The following is a 19,764-nucleotide window of genomic DNA, read 5'->3' as shown; positions in this document are numbered from 1 at the left end:
ATATATAAATATGTATATATTATATCCTTGTTTTAGTGATATCATTTGTGATGGGAAGAATTTGGCAAATGTCGTATTAAAGAACATTATTGTTAATAAGGATTTTTATTTTCTTGTCAAGAGGCAGGAGAGTGGTTAGTGAAAGTTGTCAGGAAGTTGACTATTTTCTGATGTCCTCCTATGTACTGGGTACTGTATTCAGTAATTTCTGTTCATTTACTTGTCTAATTGGTATAACAACCTTAACAGGTACTGAGTAGATTATAGAACAGAGAGCTTAACTAATTTACCTAAGATTATACAGATGACACAAATAGGCTTTCTCTACAAGATGGATCCACAAACCTGGAATAAGTGCATCTGTGTATGAATTCTACAGATGATACAGAGTGATGACTTGTATTCATATTGGTAATTCTAGCTGCATTCTTTTTTCTTTCTTTGCCCCTCTCAGGGGTACAAATTCAATTTGATACCTTTCTTTCAATATTCTCTCAAAGCTTTCTTTGAAGCCTCATTTGGTGTATACTTTACAGTGAGTGGGCTAAATCATATGCAAATATGGATTTTTTTTTTTCTTTGCTAAGTCAGATTTCTGATCTGCATTGCAAGAATTTTTAAAGATCTTTTGAGCCTGTTTGTCTGGAATTGAAGTATGTGTTTTATACAACACCTCCTGCACTGTTGGTACCCGAAAGAAAGGTGAAAGGGTTAGTTGCTCAGTCATGTCCGATTCTTTGCGACCTCACAGACTGTAGCCCACTGGGCTCCTCTGTCCATGGAATTCTCCAGGCAAGAATACTGGAGTGGGTTGTCATTTCCTCCTCTAAGGGATATTCCTGACCCAGGGATTGAACCCAGGTCTCCTGTATTGCAGGCATATTCTTTACCATTTGAGCCATTAGAGAAACCTGGCGTATGTTAAATGGTAAAATGGAGGGAATTAATAGGGCTACCTCTTGAATTTCTTCATATAAGTAAAAAAAAAAAAAAAGAAAAGAAAGGAATCTGTATTGCCAAAAACTTGACTAAATGAAAAAATCTCCTCACATTTCTAATTTTCACTTCTGTTCACATGAGTGAGTGTGTGAGAGTTGCTCAATCATGTCCAACTCTCTGCGACCACATAGACTGTAGCGTGCCAGGCTCGTCTGTCTGTGGAATTCTCCAGGCAAGGATACTGGAGTGGGTTGCCATTTCCTTCTCCAGGGGATCTTCCTGACTCAGGGATCAAACCTGGGTCTCCTGCATTACAGGCAGATTCTTTACCATCTGAGCCACCATTGAAAGTGAAAGTCACTAAGTTGTGCCCGACTCTTTGCAACCCCATGAACTATATAGTCCATGGAATTCTCCAGGCCAGAATACCGAAGTGGGTAGTCTTTTCCTTCTCCTGGGGATCTTCCCAACCCAGGGATTGAACCCATGTTTCTTGCATTGCAGGAGGATTCTTTACCAGCTGAGCCACAAAGGAAGCCCTCTACTCACATAATTGGAGATTCAGGTTCAGAGACTCATATTCTGAAATCTTAAACCTTTATAAAAATTCATTAAGCCAGTTCATGCTCAAAAGCCTGTCAGTTATTTATATGATAGATAGCCTAAACTCTGTAACCTTAATTCAGAGTCCTGCACAGTCTGCTTCCACTCTTGTCTAGCTTTCTTTCCAACCATTTACTATAGGAGCTATGTGTTCCAGTAAGGTTTTTTTTGTCTCATGCTATTGCACAAGTGAAATATTTAATCCCGCCTCTAATCCTTGCTCATATAATTTCCTCTGTTTTCATCTCCTCTATCTCTGTATAAGTTCAATTCATATTTCACCATCCAACTCTGCCTTCATTGTTGGTCCCAGACTAATCCATCCCTTACTCTGATTTTCCATCTTTATTCCATTTGAAGACACTTCATTTTGAAGTGACTACTGATTTTTACTTAGTTCTCTATTACATATACACTGCTTTTTATATGGTACTGTGAACTTCTTGAGTGCATTTACTTCAGCTAGCACATAGTTCATCAGAAATGGTTGCTGGTATGTCTTGTTTTGAACTGAATTAGGATTTGGGGGTGAGAGCAACGATTCTCTCTTTATGCTTTGTACCATTTGTGGATGCCCATATTGGGGAAATGTGAGCAGTGGGAACTGTCCCACATTTTAGCCATTCACTCTTCATCCCAGAGCTCAAGGCTAGGTTCCAAATTGGCAATGGAACCATGTTGTGATGTGGCACTGAGCCGAATGTAGAAAGTTTGGACAAGAGGTTCTGTTTGCTTGATTTTGGTCTGCTCTTCACTCACATGACCCCTTTGATCCTGATCACTCTTATTCATTTTAGTATGCCCCAGTCTCCCTAAAAGGAATATGGATAAATGATACTGAAAGATTATTTCATTTGCCTCCCCAAACTTCTATTTTCCTGAGAAGTAAGGTGTGTGGATTCTGTGAAATGCTTTAACATGTAGTTTAAGCTTAGAATATTCCAAAATTTTCTATGTGGTTAAAAATATTGTATTGGTGTGAAATTCCATTTCATGAAACAGAACTGAGGGTGTTGGATTGATAGTATTAATAGAATTTATTAAATCCTAACAAGCAATTGTTCAGCTACTCTAAAACGGAGAATAGATTTGAATGCCACATTAGAATAGTGCTGGGAGTTGCTGGTGTGTGTGAAGAGAAGTGGGGGTGTCTCTTAAGAAGGAGAAGATAGCAGAGATATTTTTTTTCCAAGAAAGTGATTCTTAAAATTTCAAGTAAACACACATTCTAATGCTTAGATATAACCATTGAATTATGTCTCTGCTCTCATACTCATATATCCTTTATCATGCAAATGGATTAGATTTAATAACTACTTTTGTTTGTATCTATCTATGGTGATATTGTTCTTTCATTAACACTGAAAATTTGTTTATATTTTTTTGCTGTTCTTTAATTATCAACAGTTCCCAGAATGAATCAGAGTCTTTTAAAATGTCCCTTAGACAGGTCACTCAGAATATCATTAGAAAGTTGAAATATTACAAAATATTCATAGTTATATTGAGGCACAATTATAATTAACATGTAAAACATTGAATAACTTACCTTGGTTTTATTCACATAATAAAATAGGTTAGGTCACAGTACTTTTTTTATTTTTGGCTCTATAGAAAACTTTAAACTATAGTCATATCAAATTAATGAATAGCTTAACTGAAATCTTTCAACTTGGAATACTCATTAAAGATGCGTTTTGTATATGACCCTTTTTGTATCCATGCACTTGATTCAGAAGCATTTGCCTCATTATATAAATGTTGATGTAGTGTGAGAAAATGCCATAACATGACACTTTGATGTGTTGCAACATTTCTATTGTGTTATCAAAGAAAAATTTTTTATTTCTTCTTGTCTTTCTACGATTCCCAAAGAATTACCATTCATGGCAGAGGGGGGAAAAAAAAAAGCAAAAACCCTTAACAGAAGAAATAAACAGTTACATGTCAGCACAGTATAGGTGTGCGTCCCTCCGGAATGTCTCCACAGCTGCCCAAGGAGGTGTGGGGACTTCGGCGTGGTCAGTCCAGAGCGAAGTCCCGCCTGCCCTGGCCTCTGTGTGGACAGCTGGGTCAGGCTCCTTTCTTAAGAAAACAACCCAGCCCGGGGTCCTCACCGCCCTTTGTTGTCCTCCCCACGAGGTGATCAGTTGAAGTCTCCGTGGTGACAGAACCAGTTTGTAACAGGCTTGTCTTTCACGGTCCTGTGTAGGGCTTGCTGGCAGGCTTGCCGGAAGCTCTGACAAGAGTGAGGAGTCTCCGTGAAAGAAGGAAAGGCAAGAAACAGGAGGCTTAAACAGGCAGGTCACATTGACTGCTCTCCTCTGCAATGGGCTGGCTGGACGAACTAAACTGGCAGCTTCTCATTTCCTTGCTCATTCTTCTGTCTATGCACACGAGGGGTAAGAAGATCAGTGCCCCGCAGTACAGTGCTGACAGGGGGCTCCGTGAATGTCTGGTTTCGTGGTTTTTATCACAGAAGGGAAAGTTCAGGGCAGAAGTTCAACGGTGAAGCATTTCTAGCTCCCATCCTCCAACTGCTCTGTAACCTTCCTACTTTCTCTGTCAGGGCAACGCTGTGTAGAGAGTGTGTCAGAATAATTTTAAAAGGGATGCCGAGTTTCTGTTTTCTCTAGCAATTAATTATGTGCAGTCGAGTTTGGAACTTTGACTATGAGGTTGATTGTCAACATACTGTGACAGTTTATATGATGAATTTAAGAAAACAGTCTAATAAACTTTGTTTTGATCATTTAAATTTATTTGAGTATTGTTAGGTTTTTTATAGTTAGCTAATTAACTTTGAAGTTCATTGTAATTTTTACATGGATGCATTGAGTAAATATGTAGTTTTATAATGGCAATAATTGTAATTTGTGAATATGTCAGATGTTTACCCAGATTTAAGAACAGGGGCTTTCTTAATGATCATTTTGTTCAGAAGAATTATTCTTGTATAAAGTTGCCTAAAGGAGAAAAATAATTAAATTATTTTAAAGAGCTAAAAAGTAATTATGAAAGTAGGTGAACTATTTTCAAGTTAGAAGAAGGATAACTTAAAATGAAACAATTATCTGTGATAGTGATTGGTGGTGAGGAAGTCACAAAGTTCTAAATAAGGAAATAGCCCTTTTATAAAATTAAGCCAGGTGACAAAGGGAATATGTGTGAGGTTGAAATGCATTTACAGGTCAGCCTCATATCCCTGTGAATGCATTTAATAGAACTTATTTGGCAGTACTGTTTACTTGGGAAGCATGTATTACCAATTGGCATATATTTGGATTGACACTTATAAGATTAATTTTTCATAATCTCCCAGTGTTCCAAAACACTATATAAGTAGTATATTTTGTTGCTTGGCTCCATGAAAAAATGCTTTTAGTTTCTGGTTATAGATATGTGTAATTCAAAAGAGTTTTGTATGTTGATATAAGGAAACAACATGTAATTCATTCACTTCGTTTACTAATTTATTTTTCAACAATTGTTGAAAATCTGGTACCTTCTAGAAGAGACAGAATGACCTCAGGGAAACTTTCTTAAGAATGTCCCAAGAAACTCAAAGCATGATATATATGAGGTGAAAAATCTTATTCCTCTACTCATGCTACCACTATTTCTTCATTGCCTACGGGCAATTTTTCATTCCCTTTTTATCATTTTCCTTGAAACCTATGAATACATAAACTATTTATCGTTATGTCAGTCAAAAGTGAAGAGGCTATGTGTTACAGACTGAATCTTTGAATCATAAATATTAGGATTAGAATACACCTTAAGATAGTATTGTGTTTTTGACTTCAGTGGGAAGGTTGAAGCCCAGAGACATTCCCTGCTTTTTTCTATGAAGCATAACCTTTTTAACTTCCTGTTCGGAGCCCTTTCACATGAGTGCCCATGTGGGTCTGTGTGTGTCTGCTAATTTATTTCATAGCATAGTGGTTAAGAGTATGAACTCCGGAGCCAGAATGCCTGGGTTTGAATCTTAGCTTTACCGCTTACTAGACTGTAAACTAAATGAGGAGTCTTATTGGTGCCTTGATTTTCTCAACTGTGAAATGGGCATAATAATAATAATAACAACTAATCATAGGATTGACTTGATTACTAAATAATTAGTAAATACATACAAAGCACTTAGAGGAGTGATAGTACATACTATTGTCTAAGAGTTTGCTATTATTAGTATCATTAGTAATAATGTAAATCTGTATAGGAATAGGAGACAACCAATCTGGAAATGGAAACTGAGACAAGACTTTAAAAGAATTCCATAGCTCATCTTAGTGTGCTGTGCTTAGTCACTCAGTTGTATTTGCCTCTCTTTGTGACTCTATGGACTGGAGGCAGCCAGGCTCCTCTGTCCATGGGGATTCTCCATGCAAGAATACTGGAGTGGATTGCCATGCCCTCCAGGGAATCTTCCCAACCCAGGGATCAAACCCAGGTCTCCTACATTGCAGGCAGATTCTTTACTGCAATGCAGACTGTGATTAACATACTGAATCTCAGTTTTTATTCCTAGCTTTGTCACTAATGAAATTTTCACTGTTTTTGAAGAATCTACCTGTAACTTTGTGTAAAATAAGTTTCTTTTTTTTTTCTGGAAAAAATGTATTTTCCTATATGAAAACAGAGTTTACTATAGAGAGAGACTATGAGCTCAACCAAGACGAAGTAACTTTGACTACTGAAGTTAAATATTCATTGACAACTTGTAATGCGTTATGATCATTAATTAGCATGTACTTCAGAAAGAATGATTATCACTAAGATGGGTATATATGAAGCATGGATCTTTGTAGTGGTCATGACTTATTAAGTGAATGACAAAGCCAAGATTAATGTTCTGAGACCTTAAATACTTATTTAAAGTAACTGTGTTTCAAAATGACAGCTTGAGACATTTGGAGAGTGTGTGCTTCAGGCTAATACAAATATTTAGTTATTTAAATATATGGAAACCTAAACATTCTACATGGAAGGAATATGTCCGTTATTCCAATTCTACCTTAAATGGTGCAAAGCTCTGCAAAGTCACAGCAAGTGGAACAGAGTAGCTAGGTTGGCCTGTGTGTGGGGTGATTCATCAGCCTAAATCTTATCACCGCTTAAATCTCATCTTAAACGTTTTACTTGAGGAGACATAGTCTAAGAAAAAAAGGGAGGAAGGGTACATGTTGGTAGGTTTTGAACATTGTGTTTTTTATATTGGCACATTGTGATTACTTCAGGAATGTATTTTTTAAAACTCGAGATATGGAATTGCCTCCTTCTAAAAGTGAAAAGATGACCTGTAATGGTGAAGAGCTGTAATGTTCATTTCTGCTTGAAATATAGTATTTTAGAGATTGATTTATTGATGCCACCCTGCCCCTTGTTTCTCAAATCACAGTAGGGAATTACAGGCAATCCTAATGAACATAGTACAACGTGTAAACAGTGTTTACCATCATTTTGGTCACTACCATTCTTGTGAAGTTCTGCCAAAGGAATTTAGTGAGGTTATAAAGGTGATAGATTGAGGGATCTAAAAAGTAAAGGATGCTTTCTGTTTATTCTAACACATTGGTGGCAACAATGCACCCTTCCTGACAAGGATGTTCCTTGTGCTCTGGCATTTTAAAAGGTGAGATGTTTATTTGGCTTCTTGTTAAATGTATATGTGAAAATTTTTGCAGTGCCGGTGGCCCCCCCCCCCATAAAATCATAGTAATAGATTATTACAACAATCAGATTAAAATAAAAATTGGTAGCCAACTTTCAGTCTTTAGGAGTAATTCTATATCAATGAAGAGTTACTAAGAAAAAAGGCAAGATAGGACTTAGCAGCAGCAGCAGGAAGTAGGTATTAGCTCTTTTGGAATAGAGGGAAACCCCCAAACCCAATGAACAAAAGCAGGTCCCAGTCTCCATGGCCCCTGCAGTTTTACATAACCAGTATTTTACATCCTGCTACTTCATTGCCAGGTCGTATTTTGTACACTTCCTACTGTAATATTTTTGTTTGATCTGGTTGACACTAATTTAAAACGGTTAAAAAAAATCTATGCTATTAAATATTTTCAGTAGAATTAAGACAAATAGGAAATGCAGCAACAGGAGGATAACAAACATTGCTGTGAATATGTAGTTTCAAAATTAAAATGGTAGTATTGCTGTAGGGCATCAACTTGTGGTAATATTTTTAAGTGAAAAATGATCCTTGTTGCCATATGGCACACTATAGTGAAAACCTGAACTGTTAGACCAACACATCTGTTAAATGCATAAACATGGGTCTGTGTTTAAAATGTTTTCTACTGCAGCTATTATGTGGCACTTCCAACAATTAATCTTGGGCTGTTAATCGGGAGTAACTGCACCTTGTGGTGAGCATCACAGATGTAAGAAATTTGATCTCTGTGGCAATTTACCTGGGAGGAAAGTGGCTAAATTATACTTCTCAATTTAAATTCTGCAGAGTAGATTGGATTAAACACATTGACATTACTATTGAGTGCAAACACAAATTATTTAGTTTTATCATTTGTTATGAGAAGTTACCTTCTTTCAATATGTAGTGATGGCTAACATGTATTTAAGGCATATGTAACTCTCAATATCTGTGCGTATATAATTTTGACCTTTAAATTACAAATACATGAAAGCTTCTGAAAACATATTAATGTTATAATAGATCAGAGTTCAGATTAGTTTTTTGTGTGTGTCTTTGTGAGCCAGTTGAATTTGAAATAACATTTTACATATCTTTTATTGACTTAACTGCTAGGAACAAATTTATGAATATGTTTTTTCTGCTAACTTTTCAAATGTATATATCTCATTTTTAGAATTCGGACAGGACACTAGGCAAATCTTTAAGTAAGACAGTGTACTGACAATTAAAATCAGCTAGATTGTCTATCAAGCTTTCTTATGCAAAATTTTAGGTTCAGATGGACCCTTTTGGTCTTGATTATTATACTTTTTTCCATCTGTGAAATAATTACTCTGCTCATCATAATAGATTTGTGTGTGTAAATATTCATATTAAAATACCTAAGGATGATTTTTTGACTATGGGCTCAGAATAACCTCATTCTTATTTCTAGGCCCTGCTACTTTTCACTTTATGCTAGAGAAGCTGCAGCTTTTGGAGTAACTGATTTCTTGCTTGATATCAGCTTCCTCACACTCCTTCCATAACTAAATACCTTCCATATTGGTTAATAATGTGTCTACGATCACATTAGTAGTATTGATATTTTGGGCAAAAGAACAGAAACTGAAGTAGAGGAAGAAGTTGAATGGAGACCTAAAGAAAAGCTAAAGGAAACACAGCCTCATGGGACCCAGAGAGGCCACTGGACCTGAGTTTCTACTCATCCATGTCTGTGAGGGACCTCATGGACATTGCCTTCTTTTCTCTGTGTATCTTTTCCCTTCTTTCTGTTTACAAGTTGTTACCAGACGTTCCGTGCATTATAAGATCCAGACCTTTCTGCGTCCTTCCAGGCTTGCATTAGCGAGGCTCTGACTCCTTTGCAGCTCATCTCACTACTCAGTGGTCAGCAAGCCACAAAGGCCTTTCCTGTCCGGAATGATCCAGACTCCTCTTTCTTTCCACATATGTTGTTTCCATAGCCCATAAAGTTCTTTTCTACTCCACTTATTCGTTTGCTTAAGTATCACTAAGTTTTCCTGAACAATCCAAATTAAATGAGATCCCTTGATATAATCCCTCATTGTGAGTTTTATTTCAGTTTTATAGTACATGAGATGTATCATTACATGTGTCACTCTCCTGTTGAAAGCTCAGCTTCTCAGAGGAAGAACCATGTCCATCTCATTTATTGCTGAATTCCAGTGCACAGTACAGTGCTTGGCCTGCAGAGAAGTCTGCCTCCTTAGACATACTCATTATTTTGCACATGACCCAAAATAGTGTCTGCATTTGATGATATTTGAAGAGCTTCTTTCCTTAGCTCTCCAAACTTAACTGATAAACATTTCACTGTTTCTTGTTTTTAATTCTTTGGAGAGAGAATTTGATTGACTGCTGACCCTAAACGGTAATCAGATGTGAGTCAAATAGGATGTGTAGTCACCCAATGCCAAGATGGGCACCAGACAATAATTGACACTGTGGACAGTGGAAGTTTGTTTTAGAAGAAGTTTTGGATTAGGTTGACAATCAAAAACACCCAATATAGCTGCTACTGGAATTTAAAATAGCAATATGAATACCTCTAGTACACTGGCGACCCACTCCAGTACTCTTGCCTGGAGGATCCCATGGACAGGCTTGGTAGGCTGCAGTCCATGGGGTCACTGGGAGTCTGACACAACTGAACGACTTCACTTTCACTTTTCACTTTCATGCACTGGAGAAGAAAATGGCAACCCACTCCAGTACTCTTGCCTGGAGAATCCCAGGGATGGGGGAGCCTGGTGGGCTGCCGTCTATGGGGTCGCACAGAGTTGGACACGACTGATGCGACGCAGCAGCAGCAGCAGCAATATTCCTTTGCTTGTAATGAATTCCTATTGGCTACTAAGTGACTAATTAGCTATATGAGTAGAAAAGTTATTTAAAAAAGTATTTTATTTTTCACATGAACTTTGGTATTCAGGAGATGTCACTACCAAACGTTGTTGATTTTAATAGTAACTGAAGTGATATGGTTTTCTTTACTCTTTAAGAAAAGGTGCTGTAGAAACTCAGGATACTAAAGGTGGTGGCAAAAATAATACATGAAACAAGTACTGTAAACTCTTGGCAGATTTAGTTTTGTCAGATTGTTACATATAACTTTCACTCCTTTATTGAAACGATGGTTGCACATCATATGTCTCACAAAGAATATCTCACAAATTTTACATTACAAGTTTGTAGCTAGCAGTATACGTTTCATTAGATTAGATTCTGGGAACTTGAGTGTCTGAAACTATGCTTCTGATCCCTTTTGGAGTCCAGGGGAGAATGAATATACATAACAAATTCACCTTTTAAAAACCTCTTAAATACATGCAGAAGACTGGTTTTGGTGCATAAGTTTTTACTGCTTGATCCTGTGGTCATAATGTGAGGACATCATGTCTCCATATTTATCTTACTATCTTAACAATTTTAACGGTAAGGAAATAGCGACTTATATCACTTTTGCATCAATTGTGGAACATCAGCATTGTGGGAACTGCATTGATAATATATCAGCCAAGTGTGAGAGAATTTAATATAATACGGCATCTTAAAATTCTTTATGATTATTTCTGTTTTCCTTTAAACTATGCCAAGGCCAATAGTATATGGCTTCAGAAAATCTGAGGCCAGGTTTGTTTTGTAAACTTTGCATAAAATTATCTTTCTCCTATTATGTTTGTAGAAATATTCATGTTGAAACTATGTCTTTGCTAAATCTTTCAGCTTTATTTTGGTTTCTCTAAAAGAAAACTATGACAATATTTTTCAAATCTGAAAAATAATAACCTGCCAATTGTAATTGTGTGTACTTTAATGATGGTGCACTTTTTATGGGGCTAAATCTCAATGGAATGTTTATCTTGGTTAGAGTCAATATGCTCAATTGCTTATTGTTTATAAATTCCATTATGATTTATATGTTTCTTTCTTGAAAAAAGAAAAGGTTAATGTTGTAAGAGTAATATGCTGTATTTGCCCATTAACTATTAACTCATTTAAGTGAGGGGATGTGCAGCTCATTGGAGGAATATTCGACTGGTTCTGAGTTTAACTCAGGCGCTTAAATCAGCTGAGTTATCGAGAACTGTGCAGTGACCTGGAAAACAACAAAAAAAGAGTTTCATCAGGACGTAACAGAAGAAGGGTAGATGCCACTTAATTGAGGTTACTAAACAAATTGCCTTTTTACTTCCATACTTTCTTATACATATTATATATATCTATATACATATGTTTCTTATATGTATGTTTTCATAGGGTTATTACAGTTTATTGAAATCAGAGACTATCACTAAATATTTCCTACTTAATTTCCTATGCCCTGAATGAAAACGTGTTCAAATTGGGGAATGGATTTAGAGGAAAAGGACCCTCACGATAAATTGAATGATTTTACTGACATAAGACATTCTTTCAGTCTATTTTTGAAGATCGTTTTTGGCTGTATTTTTAAAAAGACACTAAACAGTTTATTCATAAAATGCATTTTGGTAGTTAATATGAATATTGTTAATCTACCCTACTTAACCTCTTCTAGTGAAAATATAATTTTCTGTCTTTTTTTGTTAGACTTAATGACAAACATCTTGCAAATTAGATTTTCATATATTTCATCTCTTTCTTATGCTCAATTTAATCTATCAAAGCCACACATTGTAGAAGACATCTGGTATTGAGCTTAGGCAGCTGGGTTTCATTTGTAAAGGTTTTGAGCAAATTTCGGTGCTTGCCAACAATAATATAGCAGTTGGCCAATGTGTTTTCTTTGTGGCAGCTTGGTGCCGTGTGGCAGGAGAGACCTGAATTCAGGATCAGGTGATTTTCTGGCCTCTTCCTGGCTTGACTGGAAGGACTTGAGGATTTTATGCAGGTGTTGCTGTGACCACTGGCTGGGTGAGGGGCCTGCTGCAGTGGCTAGTGAATGAGAATTAGTTGATGAGCAGTGTGCAATCAGCGGTGATCCATTTGAGAAACAAGGAGTCTGCAGTTTTCCTCACAGCATGGTTCAGTGTGTTTCTGACATCAGAGTCACTGCAGGTCACTTTAAAGATGCAGCCCCCTATACCCCATCCCAAATCTACTGAACCAAGTATTTGGGAGCTGAGCCCAGAAAGCTGCAGTTGATTAATCTACCTCAAGGGATTTGGCACATACTGCATTAGAGTTAATAAATTTCAGTTCATTCTTTACCTGCAGACAAAACCTCTAACCCCCTTTTTCTGACCAAGAACTTATTTATATTAATGGTATTTAAAAAGAATTGTCAGAATTTGTTTCAGAAATAACTTACCTACATATCTGGTTTTGGTGTCCTTTCATAAGTTACTGCATTAGTATGACCTGTTGTTTAACGAAACAGTTGTCCTGGCATTATTAAAATATTGTCCCTAATGATGAAGAAGGGATCCTAAGTCTTAATTTATTTGGAAGAATCCAAATCTGGAATGAAGGATTTCTTGGAGGGTGAAACAAAAATGTGAATCCCAGGTACATTAATTAATGTACATTCAGGTACATTAATTAAGTCATTTCTGTCTCCAGACTGTCATAGCACACCTGGTTGGCTCTTGGAAATCTTTTCAGAGTTTGGCTCTGTGAACCACCTTCAGAAAGCTCCTTATTGTTGTAGAGATGCTTCTGAGCCCTGTTGTTGTTGAGTTGCTAAGTCCTGTCCAACTCTTTGCAATCCCATGGACTGCAGCACTCCAGGCCCTTCACTATCTCCTGGAGTTTGCTCAAACTCATATCCATTGAGTTGGTGATGCTATCTAACCATGTCATCCTTCCTTCATCCATCCTGTTGCTTCCTTCTCCTGCCCTCAATCTTTCCCAGTGTCAGGGTCTTTTCCAAAGAGTTGGCTCTTTGCATCAGGTGACCAAAGTATTGGTGTTCCAGCATCAGTCCTTGCAATGAATATTCAGGGTTGATTTCCTTTAGGATTGACTGATTTGATCTCCTTGCAGTCCAAGGAACTCTCAAGAGTCTTCTCCAACACCACAGTTCGAAAGCATCAATTCTTCGGCACTCAGCCATCTTTATGGTCCAACCCTCACATTGATACATGGGTACTAGAAAAACCGTAGCTTTGACTAGATGGACCTTTGTCAGCAAAGTGATGGCTCTGCTTTTTAATACACTGTCTAGGTTGATCATACCTTTCCTTCCGACGATTAAGCATCTTTTAATTTCATGGTTGCCATCACTATCCACAGTGATTTTGGAGCCCAAGAAAATAAAATATGTCATTGTCCCCCTGAGCCCTGTACCCACCTCTAATTATATTCAACATGTTATTCCTAATGCAAATAGTTTATCTTTGTAGCAATATAGGCGGTTTTGGTGACTGTTCTGAAATAAACCAAGTCATAACTCTCTTCTTTGCTTCTGCTGGAAAAGTTCTATGCCAGAATTCTTACCTAGTGTTGTATTTTTGTTTTATTGGTTCTGAGTCCAGAATTGAGTTTTCCAGACAAACACTTATGAGTTCCAGGGCAGTATGGAAACACACCCAGGGAATGTGTGGTTTGAAGTGAGGATTGCCTCTTTGGAAATGAATAGGGTAGTGACTGTTGTTGAAATGTCATTAAATGGAAATGTACTTTTCACCTTATCTTCCTTTGGAAGTTAGCACTCAAGATAGTCACTTTAGAGAGTTCCTGCATTCCCTCAGGGACCTGATTTACAATAAACATACACATAGTGCTTAATGTAAGCAGCCAGCACCCCAGAAAATACAGCATGAAAAGAGGGTAAGAGAAGGGGCAGTCTGAGTGTTTGAGATTGTCTCGTTTCATGATCCATGTCATGCATGGGCTACATCTGCAGCTTTTTAAAGTTTTTGGAGGAAGCTCAGCAATGCAGCTGTCTCTAATGTACTGTGAACCTTGAAAAGGAATTTCCTTTCAAGTAAGAGCGGAAGTAGTTTGTGTGTGGGATGATGGAGCTGAAGGTTTTCTTCAGCAGAGAATAAAGTGCCATTATATAAACAAACATCTACACAATCTAAAGTAAGCCCCGTAAAAACAAATGTTACGGGCACCTACATTGCTATTTCAAAAGATCTAGTTAATTTTAATGATCTACTTGTGTTCTCTCATTTTCACAAGGGAGGAAGCATGGGCACACAGTTGTTAGGCGACTTACCCAAATCTCACTGTTACTTCTAGTGGCTGAACCAGAATTTGGAGTTGCAGAGGTTTTGTTCTTGTTCTTTGAGGAATTACATTTAAATTGGACTTTATGATTGCTATTTAGGCTGAATCTTTGGAAGTCAAAGTCTTTGCCACATGAACATTTTTATTTAAGAGACACATTATAGAAACACACACCACAGCTACCACAAATGAATAGTCCAGGGTATGAATAAAGCTCAGAGATGATAACTTCTGCTTAGATTTTCCCACTTATTGTAATATGTAGTATTTTGTAAAAAGTACCATATGTTCAGCCACATTTAGACTGTCATAATTTAGTGCTTGGATTTCCCTGGTGGCTCAGTGGTAAAGAATCCTCCTGCAATGCAGGAGTCACGGGTTTGATCCCTGGGTCAGGAAGATCCCCTGGAGGAGGAAATGACAACTAACTCCAGTATTCTTGCCTGAGAAATCCCATGGACAGAGGAGCCTAGAGGGCTACAGTTCGTGGGGTTGCAAAAGAGTTGGATATGACTTAGCAACTAAACAACACAACAATTTAGTGCTTACAGAAATGCAACTTATATTCAGTTTGTTCTCAGCCACAGTACCTTGCCATCTGAGGTGGGAAGGCAAAATTAGCAACACAATTGAGTTATTTTCTAAGAAAAGAAATATCTCTTGCTGTGAAGAATGGAGCATCCTTCCCTTTTTCCTCTTCCTAAGATTTTTCTGCAAATGTTAATCTAAAGAGATTACTTGTGAAGTATCCTGAGTAGCTCTGACTGCAAATAAGAAATGTGATCTGCGGCTTTACACAAAAGCGAATGCTCTCACCTCTCCAGATTTATTTCTTAAAGCTAAAATTACAAGGTCATTGTTCCTTCCTATTGTAGGGTATCACTTATACATGGATCCTTTTAGGTTTACACATTGAGTTTTATGGTCAGGAGCAGTAGCTGTAGAATGGTTTAGTATAATCGATGAACTGTCTTTACCAGATAAAATTGCTGTGGTGTTTATACTAATCTCTTCTACCTCTTCCTCAGTCACTGGGAATCCACACTGTGATTTTGCAAACTGAATACTTGGTCTTTTCTTCTGGGGCTTTGTTTTCATTTTTTAATTTCTTTTTAAGGAATTTTTGAATTTGTGCTGAAAATTTCTTATTACCTATTTGTACTTGGTGTGTGAGCAAAATTATCCATCCCATGAAAAAGTTCTGTAATGTTTTACTTCTTTGTCTAGATTCTTTGTTTATTATCCCCTTGGCTTTCAATAAATCATTACTTTATTTACAAGATAATCAAAATGGTCTAGGGCTTAAAAAGAAAAGTGTATACTTATAGTTCTATTAAGTGCTAAGCTACCAGACAATATTTTACTTGTGATTTTATAATTCATAAATCCAAGGATACAAATATCTGCATTGTAATCCCTTCACTTGTAAATGCCTGTCTTTATAGATAGTAAGCACTGAGCAAGTTAGGTATATTTGCTCTTCTAGATATAAAAACTTACTACGATTTTATAGTTTAATAGCTATAGTAATTAAAATAGTGTGGTTATGGCCTAGGGTATGGGACATGATAGAGAATCATATATATATAAGGAAATAATGTGTCAGAGGGGACATTAGAGATCAGTGGGGAAAGGTAGACTTATTTGAAAACCTCACTTCATACCATGTATAAAATTCATGAAACAGGAGAAAAATAATCATCTCCAAGTATGTCATAAAGCTAAAGGTAAAATTCAAAAAGCGAAAAAGTTCAGAAGAAAATAATAGCTGATGTTCCATGTATTGTCATAAACACTTCATCATTTAAATGCCACACAACATGAGATAGGTGCTCTTATCCCCCCCCATCCTATAAAGGAAGAAACAGGTTCAGAGAATTAAATTTGTTTCAGATTACACAGTAATACGTGGTAGAATATAGATTCAAATCAAGACAGATTGGTTCTTGTGTCCATTCCATTAGTAGCTATATAATACAAGGTCTCTTAGAGTAGGACATTTGTATAGCTTAAAGTTAAAAAAAATGTGAAGATCACAGAACATAAACATATTATTTTAGAATTTCTAAACAGTTTAATTATTGGTAGTTCAACAAAGCAAATAACAAGCAAAAGGATGGCTTACATATTTGGAAAACATGTTACAAGACATATAACTGAGAAAAATTTAATATCAATTATATATAAAGAATGTCTTCCTAAATGAGAAAAATACCAAAAAAGGGTCAGAAGACATGAACAGGTCATTGACAGAATAGATGGCGGTACAGGAAAAGAAACTAAATAAGTAAAGTTAAAATAAAATGAGCTACCAAGTTAAAATTAAGAAATAGGCAAAATAAATCTGAGGTTATCAAGCCTTGGCAGGGATGTGGAGAAATGGGAACTTTCAAGGACTCCTAAATGGAACCTAAGTTGTTTTCAACCATTTTCAAAAGTAATATAAGATTTTTAGGTCTGGATCATAATTATATAGAAATATTCATAAGATAAACCAATTTAGATATGATGTCAAAAGCACAAGCAGCAATAAAATAATAAATAATACAAAGGATCATCAAAGAAAAATACATCATCAAGAAAGTGAGAGAAGAGCCCACAGAATGGAGAAAACATCTGCAAATCATATATCCAGTGTTGGACTCAATTCCAGATTATATAAAGAACTCTTAAAACCAATAATAAAAGGTAATTCTTTTTTAAAATGGGGAAGGATTTTTACAGAAGTTTCTGTAAAGAATATGTAGAGATGACCAATGATCATATGAAAAGATACTCAGTGTCATTAGCTATCAGTTCAGTTCAGTTCCGTCACTCAGCCGTGTCTGACTCTTTGTGACCCGTGCACTGCAGCACGCCAGGCTTCCCTGTCCACCACCACTCCTGGAGCTTGATCAAACTCATATCCATTGAGTTGGTGATGCCATCCACCTCTGTGGCCCCTTCTCCTCCTGCCTTCAGTATTTACCAGCGTCAGGGTCTTTTCCAGTGAGTTAACTCTTTGCATCAGGTGGCCAAAATATTGGAGCTTCAGCATCAGTCCTTCCAATGAATATTCAGGACTGATTTCCTTTAGGATTGACTGGCTTGATCTCCCTGCAGTCCAATGGACTCTCAAGAGTCTTCTCCAACACCGCAGTTCAAAAGCATCAATTCTTTAGCACTTAGCTTTCTTTGTAGTCCAACTCTCACATCCATACCTGACTACTGGAAAAACCATGGCTTTGACTAGATGGACCTTTGTTGGCAAAGTAATGTCTCTGCTTTTTAATATGCTGTCTACGTTGGTCATCGCTTTTCTTATAAGGACCAAGTGTCTTTTTATTTCATGGCTGCAGTCACCATCTGCAGTGATTTTGGAGCCCCCCAAAATAAACTCAGCCACTGTTTCCACTGTTTCCCCATCTATTTGCCATGAAGTGATGGGACCGGATGCCATGATCTTTGTTTTTTGAATGTTGAGTTTTGAGCCAGCTTTATTACTCTCCTCTTTCACCTTCATCAAGGGGCTCTTTAGTTCTTCTTCACTTTCTGCCATAAGAGTGGTATCATCTGCATATCTGAGGTTATTGATATTTCTCCTGGCAGTCTTGATTTCAGCTTGTGCTTCATCCAGTCTGGCACATCTCATGATGTACTCTGCATGTAAGTTAAATAAGCACTGTGGCAATATACAGCCTTGATGTACTCCTTTCCCAGTTTTGAACCAGTTCATTGTTCCATATCCCATTCTAACTGTTGTTTCTTGACCTGCATACAGGTTTCTCAGGAGGCAGGTCAGGTGGTCTGGTATTCCCATCTTTTGAAGAATTTTCTACAGTTTGTTGTGATCCACACAGTCAAAGGCTTTGGCATAGTCAGTAAAGCAGATGTTTTTCTGGAACTCTTGCTTTTTCCATGATCCAGCAGATGTTGGCAATTTGATCTCTGGTTCCTCTGCCTTTTCTAAATCCACGTTGAACATCTGGAAGTTCATGGTTCATGTACTATTGAAGCCTGGCTTGGAGAATTTTGAGCATTACTTTGCTAGCGTGTGAGGTGACTGCAATTGTGTGATAGTTTGAACATTCTTTGGCATGGCCTTTCTTTGGGATTGGAATGAAAACTGACTTTTTCTATTCCTGTGGCCACTGCTGAGTTTTCCAAATTTGCTGGCATATTGAGTGCAGCACTTTTACAGCATCATCTTTTAGGATTTGAAATAGTTCAATTGGAATTCCCTCACCTCCTCTAGCTTTGTTCGTAGTAAGGCCCACTTGACTTCGCATTCCAGGACGTCTGGCTCTAGGAGAGTGATCACACCATTGTAGTTATCTGGATCGTTAATATTTTTTAAAATAGTTCTGTGTATTCTTTTTAATAGCTTCTGCTTCTGTTACTTCCATACTGTTTTTGTCCTTTATTGTACCCATCTTTAGCTGTCCGTGACATTCAAATCAAAACCACAAGATATTTGTCCACCCACTAGAGTGGCTATAATCAAAAAGATAATAGCCAGTGTTGGTAGAGATGTGGGGAAATTGGAATCCTCATACGCTACTTCTGGGAATAGAAAATGGTGTAACCGATTTTGAAAAAACAGTCTGTCAGTTCCTCACAGTGTTAAACATTCAGTTACCATATGCCTCAGATGTTTCACTCCTGAGTATCTATCCAAGAAAAGTGAGAACCTAATGTCCCCACAGAATTTGTACATGTTCACAGCAGTGTTATTCATAATAGCCAGTAAGTTGAAAACCCGTATGTCCAGCAGCTGATGAATGGATAAACAAAATGTTGTGTATCTATATAATAAAATATTCTTTGGCAATAAAAATTATGCTATAACTTGAATAAAGTTTGAAAACATCCTGCTATGTGAAAGAAGCTAGATTCTAAGACCACATATTGTCATATTACATTTATATGAAAAGCATAGAATTTAAAACTATACACCAATATAAGACAGATTAGTAGCCTTAAGTTGCCTGGGATGGGGGGCCAGGGGCAAGAATAGGGAGTGACTGTTAATGGCTATGGGACTTGTTTGAGGGTGTTATGAACATGTTGTAGAATTGCATGATGATATAATTGCAAAACTCTGTGCTAAAAAGGACTGAATTGAACATGTTAAATAGGTCGGTCTTATGGCATGTGAATTATGTTTCTATAAAGCTCCTAAAATATTCATGTTGTTGTTGTTCATTCACCCAGTTGTGTCCAGCTCTTTGCAACCCCATGGACTGCAGCATGCCAGGCCTCCCTGTCCCTCACCATCTCCCGGAGTTTGCCCAAGTTCATGTCCATTGTATCAGTGATACCCTCTTATTCTCTGACGCCCTCTTCTCCTTCTGCTCTCAATCTTTCCCAGCATCAGGGACTTTTCCAATGAGTCGTCT

General features: G+C 37.2%; 1 protein-coding gene across 3 annotated transcripts in view; it reads left to right on the top strand.

Annotated features, from left to right (window-relative positions):
- Positions 1-19,764, top strand: part of BMPR1B (bone morphogenetic protein receptor type 1B) — a 229,985-nt gene that overhangs the window by 117,096 nt on the left and 93,125 nt on the right. The window contains exon 1 of one of the 3 annotated variants that reach the window (XM_040237828.1): positions 2,877-3,944. The exons of the other annotated variants lie outside the window; for them this stretch is intronic. Within the exon in view, the coding sequence (XP_040093762.1) occupies positions 3,872-3,944 (73 nt within the window). The 5' untranslated portion in view covers positions 2,877-3,871. Of the gene's footprint in view, positions 1-2,876; positions 3,945-19,764 lie in introns of those variants that run through there. 3 annotated transcript variants of the gene reach the window in all.

The sequence above is a fragment of the Oryx dammah genome, unplaced genomic scaffold (genome assembly GCF_014754425.2).
Source record: "Oryx dammah isolate SB20612 unplaced genomic scaffold, SCBI_Odam_1.1 HiC_scaffold_3, whole genome shotgun sequence".
NCBI lineage: Eukaryota > Metazoa > Chordata > Mammalia > Artiodactyla > Bovidae > Oryx > Oryx dammah.
The sequence above is the reverse complement of the archived record's forward strand: the minus strand, read 5'-3'. Positions and strand labels throughout refer to the sequence as shown.